We start from the raw sequence: 21584 nt of genomic DNA on the forward strand, positions 1-21584 counted from the left end.
CACTCTTTCTAGTAAAGTGTTGCAAACAAGTTACTTACATTCGAGTTTTGAGCTAAATTGAATTCCAAAATTAATATTTGAATGTGTATTTATAGAAAAAAGTGGCTAATGACTCAGATGCATTCATTCATCTTGCTTTTAATGTAATAGATAACTGTATAATCAAGTTAACTGAGCAAGGACCCACTATTCTGTATGAGATTTAAGTAAGTTGAAACCTTTTCCTTTGCAGTTGGATCTGCAAAGTGGAGCTCATGATGAGGACCTAGCTCACCCATTCTCAGTTGATGAAGTTTGCCAATGTGCCCGTTCTGTAGCTTTCAGCACTGCACAGAGCTAATCACTTCCATAGTGACTTGAAAGGGGGTTGTTAATGTTGTACATAATACATAGAATGAGCAGCTTGATTCACCTAACCCTGATTTTGAATTTTCAGATCTGTGGGAACACGTATTCGCACAAGGTGGATATCTTTTCTTTGGGACTGATTCTCTTTGAGCTGCTTTACCCTTTCAGCACACAGATGGAGAGAGTCAGGGTATGTACGTTATGGGATTCTCCTCATTTTGATTATTTGTTTAAAACAGCTACTCACTTGGTGAAACATTTGCAGGAGGCTCTTCTCAGTTTTGAAGAAGCCTTGCAATTAGGAGCACAACTTCTTTATCAGCCTTGTACAGACACTGTGAATCATTGAAAATAAATTGCAGTCTTCCCAATGTGTGCAGTGGAATTGAAACCTTAATTTCTTTACAAACTCCTCTGTTGTCAAGCCAAGTAAGAGAAACTACTGAACTAGAATATCCAAGAACTCAAGCAACAAACAGAGCTTGTGACTTGAAGCCTACCAGCTTGGTTTTCATTCAAGAATGGAAACCATGATGTGCATTTTTATAACTTCTTCCTTTGCATCTGTGGTGCTTTTTCGCCCAAAGCACTTAGTGAAAAACTGCTGTTCCTTTTCCTATAGTAAGTCCTAGCTGTGAGTCTCAGCCCCAAGCAGGGTCTTCCCAGTAGTTGATGACATCCATTGCATCCAGTGTGAATTTGGGAGGTTTGATAGTGCATTACCACTCTTCCTTGCTGTCAAAGTGCTTGTGAGATCCATCCTGCTCAGGAACAAGTTCATAGAGAACAGGAGAGAAGTTTTCCCTCTTGAACACAGTGACTAGTGACCTATGCAGGAAAGAAAGAGTCATTATAATTTGTATTTATCATTTATATGTGCTCAGGGGATTAACTTCTCAAGTGGAAATGGACTGGTTTTATTAGAAGTGTGAGAAACAGCTTGAATCACACCATGAACACAGCTTGACCAAGTGTTCTGCCTATGATGGTGTTGCATTCTCTTGCTTAAGATGCTCTGGGTTTTTTGGTACAAAAGAGTGTAGTTTAGAGGAGGAATGGCAGTGCTTAATTTTAACCCCTTGCACTAATACCAATTTCATTTTTCTTAAATAAAATCAGTTTTACTGAGACACATACCCAATAAAGAACTATCCTGCCTTCTCAAGATCTCCTGCAGCAGAGATGACAAACTCTGCCCTTCCAGTTTCTGTCCTGAGTGCAGAAGCAAGAAGCAAATGAAGTAATCAGAGTGAATCCTAAACTGCATTTCATTCTGATGCTTTCCTTCTTAGGGGGGTAAAACCAGTGCTCTAACTTCCCATCACTTTCACTGTCATTACACTCTTTTTGAAAAAATCCAAAAGAAACCCTCACCCCTTTATGGGCCAAGTTCTGGGGTGTAGCTACTTCAGTAGTTGTTTCTGAGCTGTTACACTGAATTTTTCATTGGCATCACAAAGCATTAGCACTACTTGCTGAAGCGAAACATGTTCTGCCTGACCAAGCAGCCCAGCAAATTCTAGGAATCTGTGACAAAGGGCTGGAAAAATCCCCAGAGGTGGAGCATGAGACCTGCCTCTGTCTCAAGCTGTTAGCAGTTAGTCTGGCAGTGCAATTTATTTCCAAATTAGATGTTTGAAAACAGATCACTAAATGCAGACTGAATTGGTAGAGAAAGAACAATTATATAAAACATCTTATTGTCCTGAAACTCAGTTCTCTTGAACAGGAATTTGACTTGCCTATCACTCTTAACATCAGTTTATACTTTCAGTGGAATAATAATGAATTGAATTTAGTTTTTATTGTAGAATTCTTAACTTTGTGCTCAAAATCTTGCAAAAGGAAATCCTTCAGAAAAAAAATTAAGTGCTAGATGTTGTCCTTCATTACTAAAAATATGCTTAAGGGGTCATGGGTTGCTGGCAATTACAGAACTTACACACATAATAAGGTAGCCTGGTAACCTGCTGCAAATAATTGTGTGGCTGGGCATGGGAAAATTAGTATCACTAGATGGAGCCAATGTGCTTGTTATGGAGGAAACACCGATGGAGACCAGGTTCCTTGTGAGGACACAGAAATAAACAGCCTAACTGCCATAAATCTGGTCATTACTCCATAAACATTAAATAAAGACTAATGCTTACTTAAGACAGAGCCAGTCATTTCATGTATCTTAAAACTGGGGTAGGTGATCTTGTGGATTATGGGTGGTGCATGGATTGGTTGACTTTGTTGAGCCCAAGTGAGAAAGTCCAAGTTTGTGTATCTGGCTGATTTAAAACTGAGATCAGAGTTCTTGTAACATGACCCTGGAGCAGACTTTTTACATAGGGAAGCAGCAACTTGCCTGTTTAAGTATGTTTGGATTTTTAACCAGTAAAGCAAAACTTTGTTTAATGTTTGGGTTTTTTTTTCCATCAGGCTGATTTTTTTACAAAATAAAAAAGATGTTTTTTAAAAAATAAATAATAGAGTAATGCTCCTGAAGAATGGTGGTTTGGAAAAGTTAAGTGTTTTCCTTAATATTTTTGCAGACCTTAAGTGATGTTAGAAATTTGAAGTTTCCACCATTGTTCACTCAGAAATACACACAAGAGGTAAGTATGTCTGATGCTATTAATTGTAGCTTTTTCTTTAGTCATTGTAGCTTTTTTCTTTGCTTTCCAGTTGTTTTGCAGGCAAAAATAGAGGGGGAAAAAAGCTTTTGTGTTATTAAGATGCACATTTCAATCCCTGTGCTTTTCTACTTTTCAGAGCTGTAACATTACAATAATGTGAACGATGATGCTTTTGTCACACCAGTTACCTCCAGTAACTGTAGAATATTACCTGGCTTCCCGTTGTCACTTGCTTTCATTCACTTCACATGCATCCTGACATGATTTCTCTCAACAAATCCATATTCACAAAGTACAGAGCTCTAGACAGGTAAAGGGGAGGCTGTAGGTAGCACCTCTGCTGCATGGGATCTCACTCCTGGAACTGGATCTCCTAAGTAGGAAACCATATCAGGAAATTGTGCTGTGTTCTTATTAGTCAGGTCTTTAAAGTGATACAGTTGCAGATAAAGAGGAGGTGTTGTACTAAATGTCTCCAATAAAAAGCTGAGCACTTTCAGGTGTTGATGGTAGCTTCAGACCAGCACCTAAGACCAGGCTTTCTTGCATTACAGCTGCAGACTGCCCAGGGGAATGTCATATGCTGTGCTCAGCTGGAGCAGGACACTAATTCTCATTACATTTGAGACAAATATTCCAACTACCTGTATATTTAAAGGAAAACCTGTAGTTTACTGTGAAAAATTATTGCTTGCCTTAAAAGATGGTGACTAAGACCTAAAGCTAAGAATTACTCACTTTTAATAAGCTTTTAAATTATTTTGATTGTGAGTTAATGGAAAGGCTTGGGTCAGAGTGGATTTGCCAAATTGACTGTAGTCCTTAACAGTAAAGACAGTTTAACAGATGCACAGTGAGTGATACATTTCCAAATATTTAATGCAATTTTAGCTACTGTGCCAAAGCACCAATACCCAAATCATTCAGAAGACAACTGGGGACATTTTCCACTTGTTCATACAATTCAAGTGAGAGCATGAAATAAGAGAATTTATGGCTTGCTTCATGTAGCACATGTCATGTTTTCTTCTAGTACACCATGGTGAAGGACATGCTCTCTCCAAGTCCCACTGAAAGACCAGAGGCTGCAGCAATCATAGAAAATCCTGTCTTTGAAGACTTGGAACTCCCACCAAAACCAGTGCTTAGGCAGAGGTCACGGACAATGAGCTTATCAGGAAATAAGCATTCAAGACAACCAAGCAAATAATTATCCTCAGGATCACTTCTTCCACACGGCAGGTTTTACAGGGATTGTTCAGCAGAAGGATCCTATGATGTAGAATGTTGATCTTGGAAATGGTTTACTTCAGCTGTTTTTTGCCATGTTTAATGTATAAGACGTCTTGGACAGATTTTGGTTTGACTTGGCAGCCAAGGAAAGCCAGTTACCACACTTGTCACATTCCATTTTCCTTACCTTCAACTCTCCTAGGTGGATGGGTACAGCTACTGTGCTTACCAGTGGTGTGCCCCATTATCCTTTTTTTTTGGGTTTGTTGGGTTTCTTTGAAGCTTGTAAATGTCATCTCCCTGGGTAATTAAGAGATCTGTAAGATGTAAATAGAATTAAAATACTGTATTTTTATAGACCAAATTACAGTCTCTAAGCCTAGTGAGTGTCTATCCAGATCACTTGCTCTTTGGTGAAAAGATGATTTTGAAATGAACTATGACTCCATTTTTGTCCCTGGTTGGTTAAACTGGGAATATGCACTATTTTTAAAGCAAAAAAAGTACCACAGTTGTACATACTGTCACTCTCCATAGGCAGTCAGTAGAGGAAATCTTTTCATACTTCTACACTATAGTAGATCTTAGGGAATGCATTTTATACAAATCAACCTGTAGAGAAGGAAAATGAGCTTTTTTTTGCCATTGAAAAAAGGGGTTTTATAGGTGGTGGTTGGAAGAGCCATAGTAAAAATTATGTATGAAAATGTTGTGATTCTGAAAATGTAAATCTAATGAAGTCATACATGTCGTATGTAATCCTGTAGATTTGTACTTTAAAAAAAAAAATCAACTGGTAGGCATTTGTGTAATCTGCTAATTTAACTGCCTAATGCTTTTATTTCTCTCTGTAAATATGTTAATTTTTATTTATAAAATACAGAATCAATCCATTTGGGTTGGTGGTGTACAGAATGCACTCACTGTAATTGTTGGGTGCATGAATTATATTGTGACTTCTTTCAAGTCTAAATGATTTAATAAACTTTATTTATAAAAAAAAAAGAATAATCAAGTAGTGGTTGTTGCTGTTTGAAACCTGCATCAGTGTGTGCTGCAGGGGGCAGCTGGAGCAGGAGAATAGGCACTGCATTTCTGGAGCTTCCTTTGCTCTTCTGTCTCATACTTCCCTTAATGCATGTGCTGGTGCAAAGAAGAAGGTGCTGGTGCAAAGGTGCTGCTTGGAAGTGAGATACTATTTTAAGAAAGAAGGGAACCAGGCTATTCTAAATTGAAGGGATTATGGAGGCAATCTCTCAACTGTTAACAGAGAGAGAAGGAGGAGTAATTCTTACACTGTTAGAGCTGGTTTTGCATAAATACATTTTCTTGGTTTACAGGCTTAAATTTTTGAAGTTGTAGTCTCTGAAATCAGTTTCTTAAAAAGATGCTGAGTTCAAATCCTTCTGGGAATCACTGTGGTGTGATTCTACAACTAGTGATTAAACCAGCTGCCACTCTGCAGCCTTAAGATAAGGCAAAAGTGGATCTTACAAAGATTGTCTTCCTTCTACTCTTGGATGACTTCACTAGATAATGGCTTGTCCAGTTGAAGCCATAATGCTACAGTGAACATTGAGTTTCATTCATTGAGTTTAGGTGGGTTAAAGCAGAAGATACTTAATTGTTTTCACTTCCCTTGGATTTCCCTGGGAGCAGCAGCTATGAATGCACAGTTAAATGGTCACATTTGAAGCCTCTCCAGCTTCCCTGCCAGGTCAGTGATAACAGATCAAGCACAGGAAATAAACAAGAAGGTATTTTTAACTTGCTCTATAGTGTGAGATGCATGCATATGAAAATATAGTTAAGTAGCTGCTTATTCCAAGAGCCCTGAAGATTTGAAGTATCAAAAATGGTGTATGTGATCATTCTGGGTGTGTTTGTGTGTTCTGGGATGCTACACTTGTCCTCTAAGGCACACACACCCTGTGCCCTGTGTTGGTGCTTGCCCAGCCACAAAAGCCTGTGACCACACTCAGCTCTCAACTGCCCTGTCAGTGAGTTCCTGCTTCCCTCAGCACTGAATGCTGCAGTGTTGTCCCTGTCTTTGCTCCAGGCTTTGAGGAAATCTTTTCCCTAAGTAGAGAGGTTTTCTGTGACCTCAGGTCCTGCCTGCAGTTGCTTGTCTCATTTCCCTGCCTCTGACAGCTCCACTTGGCCCACCAGTGGGGGTAGAGGATGCTTCTCTGTTCTGTGAAGCATCCACCTGGGCTTCAACACCCCCACCAGTTCCAGAACTGTTTTACCAGCTCTTCAGAACCAGGCTACCCAGATGGATGCACCTCTCATGTTGACTTCCTCATTTAAGTCAGGTTTTAATTACACTAGATGTCCTGCTGGATGATGTTTGGTCAACTGACCAAATGGTCAACCACAACTGAAACACCAAAGGCCTTCTGTCTAATGTACATTTGCTCTGTGCTCATATCCTGGAAGGGAAAGCAATGAAGGGTGGCATTTTCTTCTCCCATTAAGCAAGAATTGGATGTCAGGATCAAGAATCCTGCCCTGTCCACCTTTGTGCCCTCTAGACCTAGATGCTTCCCCAAAATAAGGGCAGGATTATGTAGTTATTATCCTTACCACTTCCATGAAGAGTCATTTGACTAGTACTAGTGTTGCAAGCCCAGTTCAGGGCTGTTTCTTCTACCAGGCTTTTGAGAGAGAACTTCAGACCCTTGTACCAGCTGAGCCGCTCCAGACAGTAGCTACTTGCTACGCCTCTGAGGACAGTCCTGTGCTGCCTTTGAGCTGGATGATCAGGAAGGCTCTGGACTTGTACTAAACTGCTCCCATTTTTTAAATTTATTCATTAACAAAGCAACATTCTTCACCCCTCCAAGTGCCTCAGTCCAGTAGTTTTAGCACTAAATGTTACCCTGACTATCTTTCTGCTGCTTCCCCAGCTGCAGGAGCTTTGCCTGTCCCAGGTGGGTGATTGAGCACTCAGAAATAGCTGTTTCAGAAATCATCCTTGAGGTGTTTCACAGCCATAGAAGATCAGTCCAAGAGCAGACTCTGAGTGTGGTGACTCTCCCATGTAAACCCCCATGAGATCCCACCAGAACCATGCCCAGGGAAGCAACAGCTGATGTCTGAGCAGTCACCAGTCCTCGTGTGGGCCTGGGGGCTCAGCTCCTGCTTTTACTCACTGTTGGATACTGCAGAGGTGTTCAGGAGCAGTCCTGCTTTTCCAGGGCCATCCTTCAGTGGAGTAATCCAAAGCCCTCCTGCAGGGAGCCAGTGCTGTTTGATGCTGTTTGAAGTCCAGACAAGCACTTGGGAGGGGCAAAAATAATAATTCCCATTTATCATCAGTTTTTTTATGGCTCTGTCGTCCAGCAGTACTCTATGTTATCAAGACATTGCATCACAGTGCAAAACAAGTAGTAATTCCTCTTCACATCCACTCTTTGGCTGGTCTTGGTCACCTGAAGCCTCATTTGAACTCCCAGGGCACTGGGTGGCCCTCAGAGTTATAGGGAAGTGTTCCAGCAAGTCTCACTTGTTTCCTGGGGTCTGCCACATAGGATATTCCCTGCCAGAATTAATAAGGAAACTCACAGGTAATTCAGAGAAAGCCACTGAAGCAAGATTTTACCAACAGTCACCACAATGTCCATGCACATGGAATATTTCTCCTACCCATTCCTGCCTGCTGCTGAGCTTGCTCTGGTGTTAAACACCAAGTCTGGGACTGGAAAGCTCTGAACCTCTTGCTATTTCAGAAGCGAGTTGAACCCTGACCAAAGAGCACAAGCTGCTGGACCATGTCCTGCCTTTGTGAAGAAGTGACCTCTCTTCTGGGGTCACATCCCTCTTGCCAACTTCCATCACAGTATCATTCTGGTTGGAAAAGACATTCAAGACCATTGAGTCCCACCACTACCCTAACTGCAGCATCTCACCACTAAACCCTGTCCCCTGGCACCACATCTGTCTCCTTATATGTCTCTGGAAATGGTGGCTCTACCACCTTCTTGGACAGCCTGGATCACCAAGTCCAGCTCCCACCCCAGAACAGGACAACCCCAAAGTTCACACCATGTCCCTGGGGGCATTGTCCAAATGTTTCTTGCATATTGTCAGGCTTGGTGCTATCACTGCTTCCCTGGGGAGCCTATTCCAGTGCTCCACCACCCTCTGGGTGAAGAATCCCTTCCTAATATGCAACCTAAACCTTCCCCTGCACATCTTCCTACCATGCCCTTGGTTGGCCCTCCTGGCTGCCAGGGCACAACTGTTGGCTCATGTTCAACTTGCCATCAACCAGAACCCCTAGATCCCTCTCCAAAGGGCTGCTCTCCAGCCTCTCACTCCCCAGACTGTCTCTATATCCAGGGTTACCATGTCCCAGGTGCAAAATCCAGCATTTCTCCTTGTTAAACTCCATGCTATTGGCAATTTCATATGCAAATTGACACATGTGGAGTCATTAAAACTGGACAAATTTGTCATGTAAACTGCAAGATGAGAACTACAGTGGCTTGAGGAGAAACAAACACTGTCCCATCTTGTGTTGTGGATCACCAGGATGTACACAAAGATATTCAAGTTCTCATTGTGTTGTTTTGTTTTTCCCCTCAGCATAAAGACTGAATTAATCTTAGGAAATGCTTATTAAAAAATAATCACCCAGGAAGGAATTAGCTCCATTAGCTATAACAAATTGCCCCTAAAATATCCAAGTTCCTCATTTGTAAAACTGTGGAAGATGAAGAAAACCATCTTTGTCCCATGCCCCCAGCTGTAGTTTTCCATTTCTCCTTCCCCAGTTTTCCTACCCATTATTTTCCCATTAGGACATGCTCTGGCACTTCCTGTACCACCACCTCCAGCAACTGACTCTGCATCCCTACTGCTTGGGCTTGCCCTTCAGGGCACCGTTGGGCACTGGCACCATAATGCTATATTCTAGCTCTGGGGCAGTCTTGGAAAACGTGGCTATGGAAACCATGTCTTCTCCAATGTCCACCTGAGACCTGTGCCTGCAAACCAGCAGCTTCTTCAGGGCCCGTTGGAAGTCCCGGTTCAGGAAAGCGTAGAGCATTGGGTTGATGGTGGAGTTGCAATACCCTAACCAAGTGATGATCTTGAAGGTGTCAACCAAGACTGTGCTGGTGGAGTCGGTGCCTCTGGCAGCGAGCCAAACGTTCAGCACAAAGTAAGGCAGCCAGCACAGCACAAAGGCTGAAATGATGATGCTGATGGTCCGTGTGGCCTTGTTCTCCAGCTGCAGGTGGTTCTGCCTCTTGCTGTTGGGGTGGTAGTGAATCTCCAGGGTCTGAGACATGATACGAGTGGCCTTGAGCCGTGAAGCTCGGTAGATGAAGAAATACATGCTGCACATGACCATGAAGGGGACAAAAAATGCCAGAGCAGAAGCCACAATGGCAAAAATCCAGTTGGTGACAAAGATGCATTCTCTGCCCGCATCAAAGTCCACCCCAGGGATCTCGTTCCAGCCTTGCATGACGGGCAGGAAGGAAATGAGGGAGGAGTATACCCAGACCGTGCAGGTCATCAGGATGCATCTGTGAGAGGGAAGAGATGGGGAGGGAAGAGAAGGCCTGAGTTATTTTGAATGGAGAACAACCAGTACCATCCAATCCCCATGGTAACCCATATGGGATATCACTGCTCAGCAGTCCCACAGGGCTTGGAGAAGTGGCCAAACAAGGGAAAAGCTGGAGTACAAGTCCACAGGCAGTTGTCTCTAATGACTGGGTCATTGGGTCTGTGGTTTACAGAACTGTGATCACTGTGGGGGATGCTCAGAGCTGGCTGGAAAAAAAAAAAAAAAAAAAAAAAAAGAGGAGAGGTGGAATGGAGGATTTGTGTTAATATTTAAAAACAACAGCATATAGATGTTTCTATTTGATTTCAGCTTCAATATCTGGCTGTTACCTTATCCTCTGAGCAGCAGCAGAGGTTGAGCTGATGGACACCAGGTCCTCAGCACTGCTGCAGCCCTTGCTCTGCCACTCTGCTCCTCTATTTGGCCACTGCCCATGCTCCACAAATAATACACAGCCAGACCTGCAGAGGGAAAAGCATCCCCAAAAGAGCCTGAACCCACCTTGCAAAGCACCTCACAGCTGCAACATCCTGTGCTCAGACCTGCTCCCCAACCCTGCAGTCCTCTTCTCCATGTTCCACATGAAACCTTGATAAAAGCTTAGAAAATCCTCCTGTTTTCTATTTTCCCCACAAATATAATGAGTTTTAAAAGGGATAAGACTACTGCTACATGCATTCTTCTGGGTATCATTTCCTCTAGTCTTTGGGAAAATTCTTGTCGAATTCCTGCAACAGGCAGAAGTTGCAGGCACAAGTCAGCCCATGCCATTGGTTTCTACCCCATTTCACAGCCCATCCTTAAACCAGGGCTTCCCCAGGAGCACCAAACCAGCTCAGCTGGATCCTCCTTTTCTCCTGCACCACATTAAATGATTTCTGTGAAGTTTTATATGACACAAAGATCCTTCTGACACATTACTCTGCTTTTGGGCAGCAGCTCTCCAGAGCTTGGGGGGACCCAAAGTGAGGAGCAACTCCACTCACCTGCCACGGGACATCCTTCTTGAATAGTGATATGGAGTCACCACGGAGCAGTATCTGTCCAGGCTAATGAAGCACAAGGTGACAATGGATGCAGTGCAGAACATGACATCAAAGGAGATCCAGACTTTGCAGAAGAGCTTCCCAAACAACCACATCCCCGTCACCTCGTAAATGATGCTGCGAGAGAAAAGGGGTAGAACCCAAAGCTAGGAGTGATTTCATGCATGGCTTCAACACTCCACTGAGGTAACATCATGTTTTACTGTGCAGGTACAAGGGATGAGCGTGCAGTGTAGGGAGGCTCAGTCAGGGAGTCATCCTCAAAGTGCAGCCCAAGGCAATAACCCACAGGTGGGGCATGGCTGAGGAAGACCAAGCCTGTGCTTCCTGCCTGCACTCTAAGTGGGCACCTTGAGAGAGGTTCTTTGCACCTCCAAAGCTCCCCAAATTTAGATCTGCCCAGCTTTGTTTAGCACAGCTTTTCCAGTGCCCTAAGAAGCATGGGATTTTTAAATTATCCACAATTCCTGGGGCATGGAAGGTGCTTCCTCCTCCAAGAAACTCATATTTCATCTGGGCTCAGGCTCCAAAACAAAAGGATTTTGACTCTTGGCTTTTTTTAAAAAATTAGAAACCCTAGGATGAAGCGTATGCAGCTTGTCCATTATGTAGCTACAAACACCCCAGTGGGGTGAACACACCAGCAAAAAGATCACAATATGCCAAAATTATTCCTAACAAAGTCCAGAGGGACCTGTAAGAAGTGGGCAGGGAAGGAAGGAACACACAGCAGCTGTAGGAAGGCTGATGCATGTTCCTGGAGCATTCAATTAGATGCCATTTGCTTCCCCTTTCTTTCACCAGCTTTCTGGATCTCCTGGGGTGCTGCTGAAATAACCATTGTGTGTGAATTTGATGTGAAAGGCTGAGTAACCACCTAGTCCTGCAAAGCTTTAATTATCCTGTAACTTCACAGCTTGCTGGTCAAATACAGTGAAAGTGGGGCTCTGTGCTCAGTGGGCTCTGCTGTCCCCAAGGGCAAAAAGAGTCAACCTGATGTCAGAGGAGTTAGAAACCAACCCCTGCTCTGCATCTAATTAGCAAGAAATCATTACAATTACTTGTGAAGGTTATTTTTGAGCACAACTGCTGGAGGTAGGCACATTTCTGCTGAAGGGCCCCAGTCCTCAGAGGCATTTTGTTATGCAGGATGCAAGGCAAAGATTCAAGCAAACATTAATCTACAGCAGAACCTGTCCCCATACCATGATGGCCTCCACAGGGGAAGCAGGGAAGGTCCCAGTGCACACACAGGGAAAGGTTTTGTGAGCCTTTTCTAGATGGGGAATGAAGACATACAGAAGTTGAACCATGGACTAATCATAGACTTGGGTGTCTTGGTGCCATTCCTCAGAAGTCCTCCTTATCTCCAGAGATGCTGCAAAGCCCATGGTGTGGGCACAATGACCTTCCCCAAGCAGACCATGCTGCTGTCATGAACATCCCTGCACACAGATCCCAGGTACCTACTTTCCCTCAGCATCTGGTGGGATGATCTTGCCCTAGCAATGTTCTCCCAGCACATGGCAGTGGATGCCTGTTCCCTCTTCTCTGGTACAGAAAGTCTCTGTAGCCTGGAAATGATGCTGGCTCCAAAGGAATAATGAAAGCCCAAAGAGATGCACAGTAAAATCAAGTCCTTCCATTTACACAGAGAGAGGGAAGGTGGCCTTTGTCCCCATGTCAACACTGCCAGCCACCCACATGCAACCTGGCCAGACAACAGGGGCACAAGATCTCCCCCAAGTGCAGCCAATCCTATTGGTTGTCCCACTGCAGCCTGCAACTCTTCCATTCTGCTTATCCAGACAAAAGTGTTATTCTGCAAGGTCACCTGCCTTACACCAAAAAAAGTGAAGAATAACATCTCTCTAATAGCCTTTCAGGTTCAGAAATACAAAATCATCTGTTGTCTCAGGCTACTAAGGATCTTTCTTACTTCTCTCTCCCACTACCAGAAAATAAAAGTTTTAGGAAGTGCAAAATCAAAAGCACAGAATTCAGCTCTGCTGATTTCAATAGTCATTCCCAAGAAAAACGAGGGGAAAATACATTCCATGATTTCATAGAATCACAGAACTATTCAGGTTGGAAAAGCCCCTTGGGATCACCGAGTCCAACCATCAGCCCTACTCTACAAAGTTCTCCCCTAAACCATATCCACCAACACCACATCCAAACAACTCTTAAACACATCCAGGGATGGTGACTCAACCCCCCCTCTGGGCAGCCTATTCCAGTCTCTAACCACTCTTTCTGTGAAAAAATGTTTCCTAATGTCCAGTCTAAACCTGCCCTGTTGCAGCCTGAAGCCATTCCCTCATGTTCTATCAAGATTTGTTCTTGTCAAGATCTTGAGCAAATCTAGACAGAATCTTGATAGAACTACCTTTGAAACACAAGCAGGATCAACACAGTCATTGCACTGAATGCTGACACACCAGTGACAGCCCCAGCTCACATTCCTCAGAGCATGAAAAATCATCTAGTGACCATGTTGGGCCCATGTGCAAAGCAGAGCAAGTCCTGGAAGAGTGGACTCACTACACTGGCACCACCTGCAGAGCTGGATATCTAGTTCAGACCACCAGCCAGGCTCTCTCTGTAGCCAACAGGAAGAACACCTTTGGGAAGTCTCTTCCTTTCATTACAAGGGGACAAAAGGTAGGGAAACTGAGGCACAGAAGCACAATCACTGACCCACAGTTAAGCTCTTTGGAGAGCCCAGCCCTAATCACAGCAGGAGAACCTCCAGCCAGCTATGCTCAATCTGTGGCCACTGAGCTGGGAGGGGTGACCTTGGAGACACACACCACTGTCTGATCTTACCTCACAGCACTTCTTACCTGAAGGGCATGACCAGGCAAGCCACAAGGAAATCTGCCATGGCCAAGGACATGATGAACATATAGGTGACCGTGCGCAGCCTCTTCTCCACCACCGGGCAGATGAAGACAATTGTATTTCCCAGGAGTGTGATCAAGTCAATGAGGGTAAGGATCAGCCCAATGACCACCTCCTGCAGGCCGACCCCTGCCCAGCTGCCACCTCCTTTCACAAAGGAGGAGGCAGCAGAGGAGAAGTTGGAGAACCAGGATTCATTTTTGTCCATCAGCATCTTCACACGGTTAAAATCTGAAAGAGAGGAAAGAGAGGAAAATTAAATAAGGACTTCAATGCACATGCCTTCTATGAAAGGTAGAACAGAAATGATGGTTGTGCTTCATTTGCTTCAAGAAGAAGCCACACACCCTGTTGTGCCTGTGCCACCACTGTCCCAGGCTTAACAGTCTGTTAGAAGTGTCTGACATCCTGAGGATGAGGATAAATGTGCAGCATTGGCTGAAGTCCTTTGTGGCAATTAAAAACCTTCCTGTAAACAAAAAAGCATCATCAGGTGAAGTGTGATATGAAGAAAAGCCCTGAGAGCAGAGAGAGCACAAGCAGCAACTGAAACCCAAAAATCAAAGGGGCTCTGCTAAATCCCACTGAACAGCACCCCATGTCCACAAGGCTTAGGGGTTGGAACTAGATGAGCTTTAAGGTCCCTTCCAACACAAACCATGTTAACATTCTATATTCTCATTATCATCTTTGCCTGCCACAGACCAGGTGTGACTGCTTGCCCAGGCTGGCTGCTTTCGTGACCTCACTGCTCAGGACATGCTCTGCCCTGGGTTGTCCTGGTACTTCCTAGGCACTGAAGTTAAGAGGTTTTTACTATCATGGTGGGCAACTCCATCACAGAGCCTGGATGGCTGTGTGGAGCTGCCAGCAACCACAACATTCGTAGCCCCAACCTCCTGTATGGGCAGGGACTCCTCCCACCAGACCAGGTTGCTCCAAGCCCCATCCAACCTGGCTTTGAACACTGCCAGGGATGGGGCAGCCACAACTTTCCTGGACAACCTGTTCCAGTGTCTCACCACCCTCACACTAAAGAATTTCCTCCTAATATCTAACCTAATTTTTCCCTCTTCCAGTCTAATCCATTAGTCCTTGCACTATCACTTCCTGCCCCCTTACAAAGCCCTTCCCCAGCTTTCCTGTAGCTCCTTCAGGCACTGGAAGGTGCTCCAAGGTATTCCCAGGGCCTTTTCTTCTCCAGGCTGAACAGCCCCAACTCTCTCAGTCTGCCTTCATAGAAGAGGTGCTCCAGCCCCCTGGTCATCTTCGTGACCCTTGTCTGGATTAACTCCAACAGCTCCATGTTCTTGGAATCACAGAATCATCCTGGTTGGAAAGGACTTTGAAGATCATTAAGTCTAATCATAACTTAAATCCCCCAACCATAACCTAATCTACCCATTCAGTGCTTGAATGATGTCCCTAAGCACTACATCTATATTTTTCTTAACCACTTCCAGGCATGGTGACTCCATCACCTCCCTGGGCCTTCTTCTTGTGTTGAGGACCTCAGAACTGGACAGAGCACTGCAGGTGGGGTCTCATGAGAGCAGTCCCCATCCAGTCTCTCAGGTGCCATCAATGTGCTCTTTAATCTCAGTCCCATCCCCAGCCCCCTCATCACCTCCTGGTCAGGCTGAGGAGCCTTCACCAATTTGCTCCTTCCTTATACAGAATTGACTGAGGACTCCTGGCCATCCCTCCTGATCTCCTGAACCTTTCTGAGAGGGACCAAAACTGTAAACAGTTTCAAGAGGTAAGTCCACTGTGGATTTATAGAAGGGCATAATGATGCTCTGTGTTTTGTCCTTCTTCCCTTTCATAACAATCCCTAACATGGTTTGCTGCTTTTGTTTGGCACTTAGCACCAAGCTGACCTTTCCACAGAACCACCTATCACCATCCAAAGAGCTCATTCCTGAGCTCAGAGCTCACAGCTTTAGACAGGAAAATAGGATAAAATGAGGAAATTAAGTTCTCTCCATCCTCCCCAAAGTCCATCACTTCACATCCCAGTCACTTCTGCCATATTCATGCTCCCTGAGACTCATAAAAGCTTTTCTGCAATTCTTGAAGTCAGGTCTTATCCTTCATGCCCTAATTAAACTTTTTGTCACCTGCAAATATCACTACTTGACTACTCACACTCTTCCCAGTTTGTTAAGGATACATGGAACTCCACAGATCCCAGCCCCTGTCCCTGTCAAGAGCAAAGCTGATGTCTCTTCCACGTGGTAACTCATCATCCTCTTTCCCCCTGCATTTCACTTTTTAGACAATTATTTATTCATGCAAAGAACTTCCTTCTTAACTCAGGCCTGTTAAGTTTTTGTAAAAGCCCCCCATGAGGGACCAAATAGAAAACCTTTCAAAAATCACAATTTTTTGAGTAGGAAGGGACCTTAAAGATCATTGAGTTCCAACCCCCTGCATGGGCAGGGACACCTCCCACTAGAACAGGCTGCTCAGAGCCCCATCCAACCTCCCCTTGAACACCTCCAGGAATGGAGCCCCCTCAACATCCCTGGGCAGCCTGTTCCACTGTCTCACCACCCTTACACTGAAGGATTTACTCCTGATCTCTAACCTAAATTTTCTCTTCTTTCAGCTTAAAACAATTACCCCTTGTCCTCTCACTGCAAGCCCCTGTAAAAAGACCCTCCCCAGCTTCCTGTAGTCCCTGCAGGTACTGGAAGGCCACTATCCAAGGAGACTACACCAACTAGGTGCTTCCCACCCATGTCTTCTCTTCTTCCAAGCACTCCAGTATGACTGGGGGGCTGGGCAGCCTTTTGTAAAAACAGAACTGGCTTTTTCCTTGGATAGAATGGTGTATCACCCACACCCACTCATCCTTCTGAATTCTCAGCTTCCTCCCCTGACTTCTATTTACTTACTGGATTTAGTGGTCTCCTTTCTTCAAGTTAAAATATAAAAATATTTTTAAAAATCAAGAAATAACTGAAGCTGTCTAGAAAATCATGAAAAAAAAAGCTCCTCCTCTGCCCCACCTCACCAGAGCTGGGACTTGCAGAGATCTCCTTCTGCCACATTGAGAACAAGCAGGTTTGTTCGACATCAAGTTCTGTAGCAGGTCCCTGAGCAGGTGCTACCAGAAGTCTACAGGGAATCTTAATTACATCAGTTTTAATTAAAATATTCCTTGGCCAATATTTCACATCCTGATAACACCCCAGAAAAATAAAACCTAAAAATTCCTCTCTCCAGCTGAAAGGAAAGAGGACAATCTGCACTGTTCTTTCTAAGAAGTCCACTAAGGATGTCATCAAACTGGAGGAGCTCCTGGGGAACAGTTTGATTTTAATGCAACCAGAATTTCTGGCAGAAAAATCATTCAGCCCATTCTCCTCCCTACGTGGTTTCCACAGATGGCACAGGGACTGCTGGCTGGCAAAGCCACCTGGTGACACAGCCAGCCAAGTTTCAGAACCTGCCAAGGGCTATGACATGGTCTATCTCCATCTTCCAGCTCATCTGGTCCTCTGCCATCTTCCATACCTGATGGAAGAGGCTTGTGTCCTCACAACTCTGAAGCCCCTGTGGGTCTAGAAACAGTCCTTTGATTTCCACCCTCACCAGTTCCAGCACATGAAGACCACACAGACCACCCTACAGCACTTATAAATATTACACTCTGTACCCAGCTGTGAAGACACACTGCACTCAAACTTTAAGCAGAAGTAGGACACAGCTACCAGAGCTCATCTTTGCAAGATGTCTATGCTACTGGAGTAACACCTTAGCCACCAGCCTGGGTTAAAAGGTCTTCTCAAGCAAGAAACTAACCAGAGGTTGCTTGATGCTGGGTACATCTAGGAACATGACACAACAATGGACAAACACAGGAGACAAAAGTGCCCACGCTCACAAAACATTGGAGAAACACTCTCTTGGTCACACTATTTTTTGGTCAACACAAGGACAGGCTGAGGGGCTGGAAACAAGACTTTTCACGTTTGACCTCCATGATTTCTCCAACAACAAAAAGAAGGGATGGAACATGAAACTCTAGGTTTGAATCCCGAGCTCTGATTCAGGGTGCAGACAACAGGGTTCAGCTGCTCCGGGCTCCTTTTCAAGGATCTCGAGGCCAGACAGGCCCTGGAAATCAGTGTCACAGCCAAGCACCCAAGCTTGATGTCCCTCATCCCTTTTCCCTCTGGCTGAGCAGCCAGTAACTCATCTCTTGCTCAGAAATGCTACTCCTCAACCATCTGGAGAACTGTCAATACATGAAAGTGGAGGATGATACAACTTTAATATCTCTGTGGAAATCTTTGGGACAAAGCAAGATGTGCCATCCTTCCCAGGGATGTAATTCCACACATTAAATATTGGAGCTTTAAGCTATCCTATGAGCTACAGCAGCTCATGTGGTGATGCTGGTACAGCACAGTGTCTTTAACATCAGTCTTTCAGCCTTTCTTGTAAGGACCCTTCGTAAATCAATGGAATAAATGCCTGGGATAATTGTACCATGATGTGGGATCATCCCAAGTTTCTCAGGGATCTCACTCATGGTTTGCATTGTTCTTATTTATTCAGTTTTGCTTCCTTTCAAAAGCTGATGGGCAAGAACCTGCTCTCAGTCTGCCTGAGTGAAGAAACTCCATCATTTCAGCAGTTTTCCTTTCACAGACAGAAAGTTTGACCTAATTTATTCAGCAGGCAAATCCCAAATAAAAGGTTCATTTCTTCACTAAGTGATATCCTTTGATGGCAGGGAAGGAAAAAAAGAAAAGCTCTGCAAGATCTAGGCTGACTGCAATTTAAAATCCTAGAGGAATTATGGAAACTGGAAATGTATTTGCTGCCAGAGTCTGCTTCTCCACTAGACCAAGTATGAGCCCATGTATGGCAGCAGGCAACTGTACCTGCCCCAGGACCTCAAAATACATTTCCCTCCTCCCCTCTGGTGCAACCACAGCCTGCAGCAGCTCAGGAGTTTGTTGAACAGTGCGTTGGTTTGCAAGAGTGTGGAGATAAAGGAGGAGGAACAGCCCTGGAGATGCTTCCACAAGGAAAACATGCCTTCAAGGAGGCCATGCAGCAGCTGAGTCTTTGCACTGACTTTCCTGCTCTCTCTCTCTCTTTCTCCTCCACCCAACATTCCCATTTGAAGGGCAGCATTTCTCAGAGCACGGGTAGTTTCTGCCTCCATATCAGCACAGAACAACCCCTCCAACCGATCAGCCCCGGGTCTGGAAACCCAGCAGAGGCAAATTGTGCTCCTTACCTCCCAAGCTGCCCCCTGAAGGCAGCCAGCTGGCTCCGAGCAGCTCAGTGCCACGGGGCTGGGCGTGCGGTGCTGTTCCCAGCAGCAGGGTACCCAGGACTCCTGGCAGCTCGCAGGGCTCTCCGGTTCCAGCCCACGGAGCTGCTCCCAGCCTGGCTGTGCATGCCTGGGGGTTTCTGCCCCACGCAGGACATGGAACCCACACCTATGAGACAGCAAAACGTTGGTCCCTTGAGATCTGCCCCCCACCCCAGCAGGGTGCACATCCTTCCACGGCAAAAGCAGCTCCCTCGGAACCACCTCTCGGAGGAGCCAGGGCAGAATGAAGCGTGATGGCAGCAGCAGAACTCAAGGCGAAGTTACAGCCCTGCTGGAAAGGCAGGGGGGGGCTGCTGGTCTTAGGGGAGCAACGAGCTGGGGTGCCAGACCCCAACCCCCGGGGGGCAAAGAACCCAGACCCCAGCCCCCGGGGTGCCAGACCCCAACCCCCGGGAGAGCAAGAATCCCAAAGCCCAACAACCCCTGGGGTGCAAAATCCCCAGCACCCGGGCTGCAAAATTCCCAACCCCTGGGCTGTAACATCCCCAGCCCCTGCTGCTCCAAGTCCCACCCCCTCGGGAGTCCAAAATCCCAATCCCCGGAGGATAAAGCTCCAAATCCGCCGGGAAGGCGAAGCCTCCACGATGCTGGAGGCACATCCCTCCCGGCATCATCCCGGGAATTACTCGGGGAGGAGCCGGGGGGTCACCCCCGGGAAGGGGGGTCTGACTCGGCGGGGAGGAAGGAGCGGGGCGGGGGGATGCAGTGTTTGGGGGGTGCTGGGGGGATGTCCCTCGGGCAGGGGCTGCAGGACCTACCTGGGGTGAAGAGGAGGTCCCAGCGGAGCGGCGAGCAGGGGCAGTTCTGCCCGGGGCTGGGGGGCAGGGCCGCTCCCCGCCCCCGGGGGGGCCGCCCCGCTCCTCCCCCACGACGGGGAAGGCTCCTCATCCCTCCGGGGCTCCTCGTGGAAACGGTGCTTTTCCTTCCTCCCTCCTTCCCAACCCGCGGCACCAGCGCGGGAACCGCCCAGATGGGGAGAGGTTTTCCCGAATCGTTCCGTTCGGATGGGCTCGGCTGCCTGCAAAGGGATGTTCTGCTCACCAGCCGAACTAAACACGCTGGGGAAAAAAATCCCAGCTTTTGAGATGCACCCTGCAGAGCTTTGGTGGGATGTTACCTGCCCAGCCCCTCTTTGCCTCGGGCGAGGGGATGGGGGCAGCCGGGCTGGCCAGGTTGGAACTGGGCTTTTTAGGTGCATCCCTGGCAGAACCCCAGCTAAACCGGCTGCTTGGGGAGGTCCTGCAGCCAGCTGAGGGTCTGGGCTGGAAGCAGTGATGGGCACTGGGAGTGGGTGCAGCTCAATGGTCTGGCAGAAAATAAAATCAGCAAGGAAAGGTATAAAAATCTGGCTCTTGGAGAGCTTGGGTGAGTGTCACACACCAAGCTGGGAGTGTATAAACGTTGCCCATAGCTCCTCTCCTAAACCAACCCGAAATCACATGCAAATGCATTAACTCTTCATACTTAACAGCTGTCACCAAAAGTCCCTCACCTTTCCCACCTGTTTTCCAAAGACAGTTGTTAAGGTTTTGAGGTGTGTCTTCATCCATCACCAAAAAATGTCCTTGGAGAACTTTATCTGTGAGTCTAGTGAGGAAACCTCTTGAGCAGGGTCAGGGGAAAATGAAGGGGGGAAAAAAAGTGGATTTACTGTTTTCTGCCTGGAAGAGCTCAGCTCTGGGCTGGTCATTCAGCTCCCAGGTTTTGAACTTTCCCTTTCTTTCTCATATGCCCCCTTTAAGCATTGACAGGTCACAATAAGGTCTTCCCAGAGCTGTCACTTCTCCATGCTGAACAGCCCCAACTGCCTCTACCTGTCCTCATAGCAGAGGTGCTCCATCCCTCTGATCACCCTTCTGGCCTCCTGTGGACCCTCTCCAGCAGCTCCTTCTTGTGTCAGGGGATTCCACAACTGGATCCAGCACTGCAAGTGGGGTCTCCCGAGAGCACAGTAGAGGTGCAGAATCACCTCCCTCGAACTGCTGGCCGTGCTGCTTTTCATGCAGCCCAGGATATGATAGGCTTCTGGGCTGTGAGCACACACTGCTGGCTCCTTGAGCTTCTCACCAGCCAACACCTCCAGGTCCTTCTCCCCAGGACTGCCTTCCAACCTGTACTGATACCGGGGGTTGCCCTGCTCCAGGTGTAGGACCTTACACTTGACCTTCTTGAACCTGCCCTCCTCCTCTATTTCCCAATGAATTTATAGTGTAACAATAGTTGATCCCTCCCCTTAATTAGCACTAATTGCTCCTGATGAGGGCGGGAAATGCCCAGGTGGGCACTGCCGCTGTCCTTGGTACTGGCCCTTCTTCCCTGGCCCACCCAGAGCCAGGGGGCTCACCCAGAGCCGGGGGGCTCACCCTGCCTCTCCCGGGCATGGTGATTTTCCTCTGCCTGTGGCTTCCTCAGGCTTCATGTAACCCAGGAAGGCTGTCAGACTCCAATAATAGCGATTTTATAGAGTGGAGAAGAGCAGGAAAGCCCTG

The 21584-nt window shown here is 46.3% G+C and overlaps 2 protein-coding genes across 2 annotated transcripts in view; one reads left to right on the plus strand and one right to left on the minus strand.

The window, feature by feature from the left end:
- Positions 1-4182, plus strand: part of EIF2AK3 (eukaryotic translation initiation factor 2-alpha kinase 3) — a 56958-nt gene extending 52776 nt beyond the window's left edge. The window contains exons 16-18 of the mRNA XM_009995619.1: positions 437-538; positions 2889-2951; positions 4006-4182. Coding sequence (XP_009993921.1) covers positions 437-538; positions 2889-2951; positions 4006-4182 — 342 coding nt within the window. The remainder of the gene's footprint in view (positions 1-436; positions 539-2888; positions 2952-4005) is intronic.
- Positions 4183-9063: 4881 nt separating this feature from the next.
- LOC104386939 (histamine H2 receptor-like) overlaps positions 9064-21584 on the minus strand; it is a 43772-nt gene continuing 31251 nt past the window's right edge. The window contains exons 6-8 of the mRNA XM_009995621.1: positions 13679-13967; positions 10773-10949; positions 9064-9742 (exon numbers count right to left, since the gene is read on the minus strand). Coding sequence (XP_009993923.1) covers positions 9064-9742; positions 10773-10949; positions 13679-13967 — 1145 coding nt within the window. The remainder of the gene's footprint in view (positions 9743-10772; positions 10950-13678; positions 13968-21584) is intronic.

This window comes from Chaetura pelagica, unplaced genomic scaffold (assembly GCF_000747805.2).
Source record: "Chaetura pelagica isolate M959 unplaced genomic scaffold, ChaPel_1.0 scaffold34, whole genome shotgun sequence".
NCBI classification, from domain to species: domain Eukaryota; kingdom Metazoa; phylum Chordata; class Aves; order Apodiformes; family Apodidae; genus Chaetura; species Chaetura pelagica.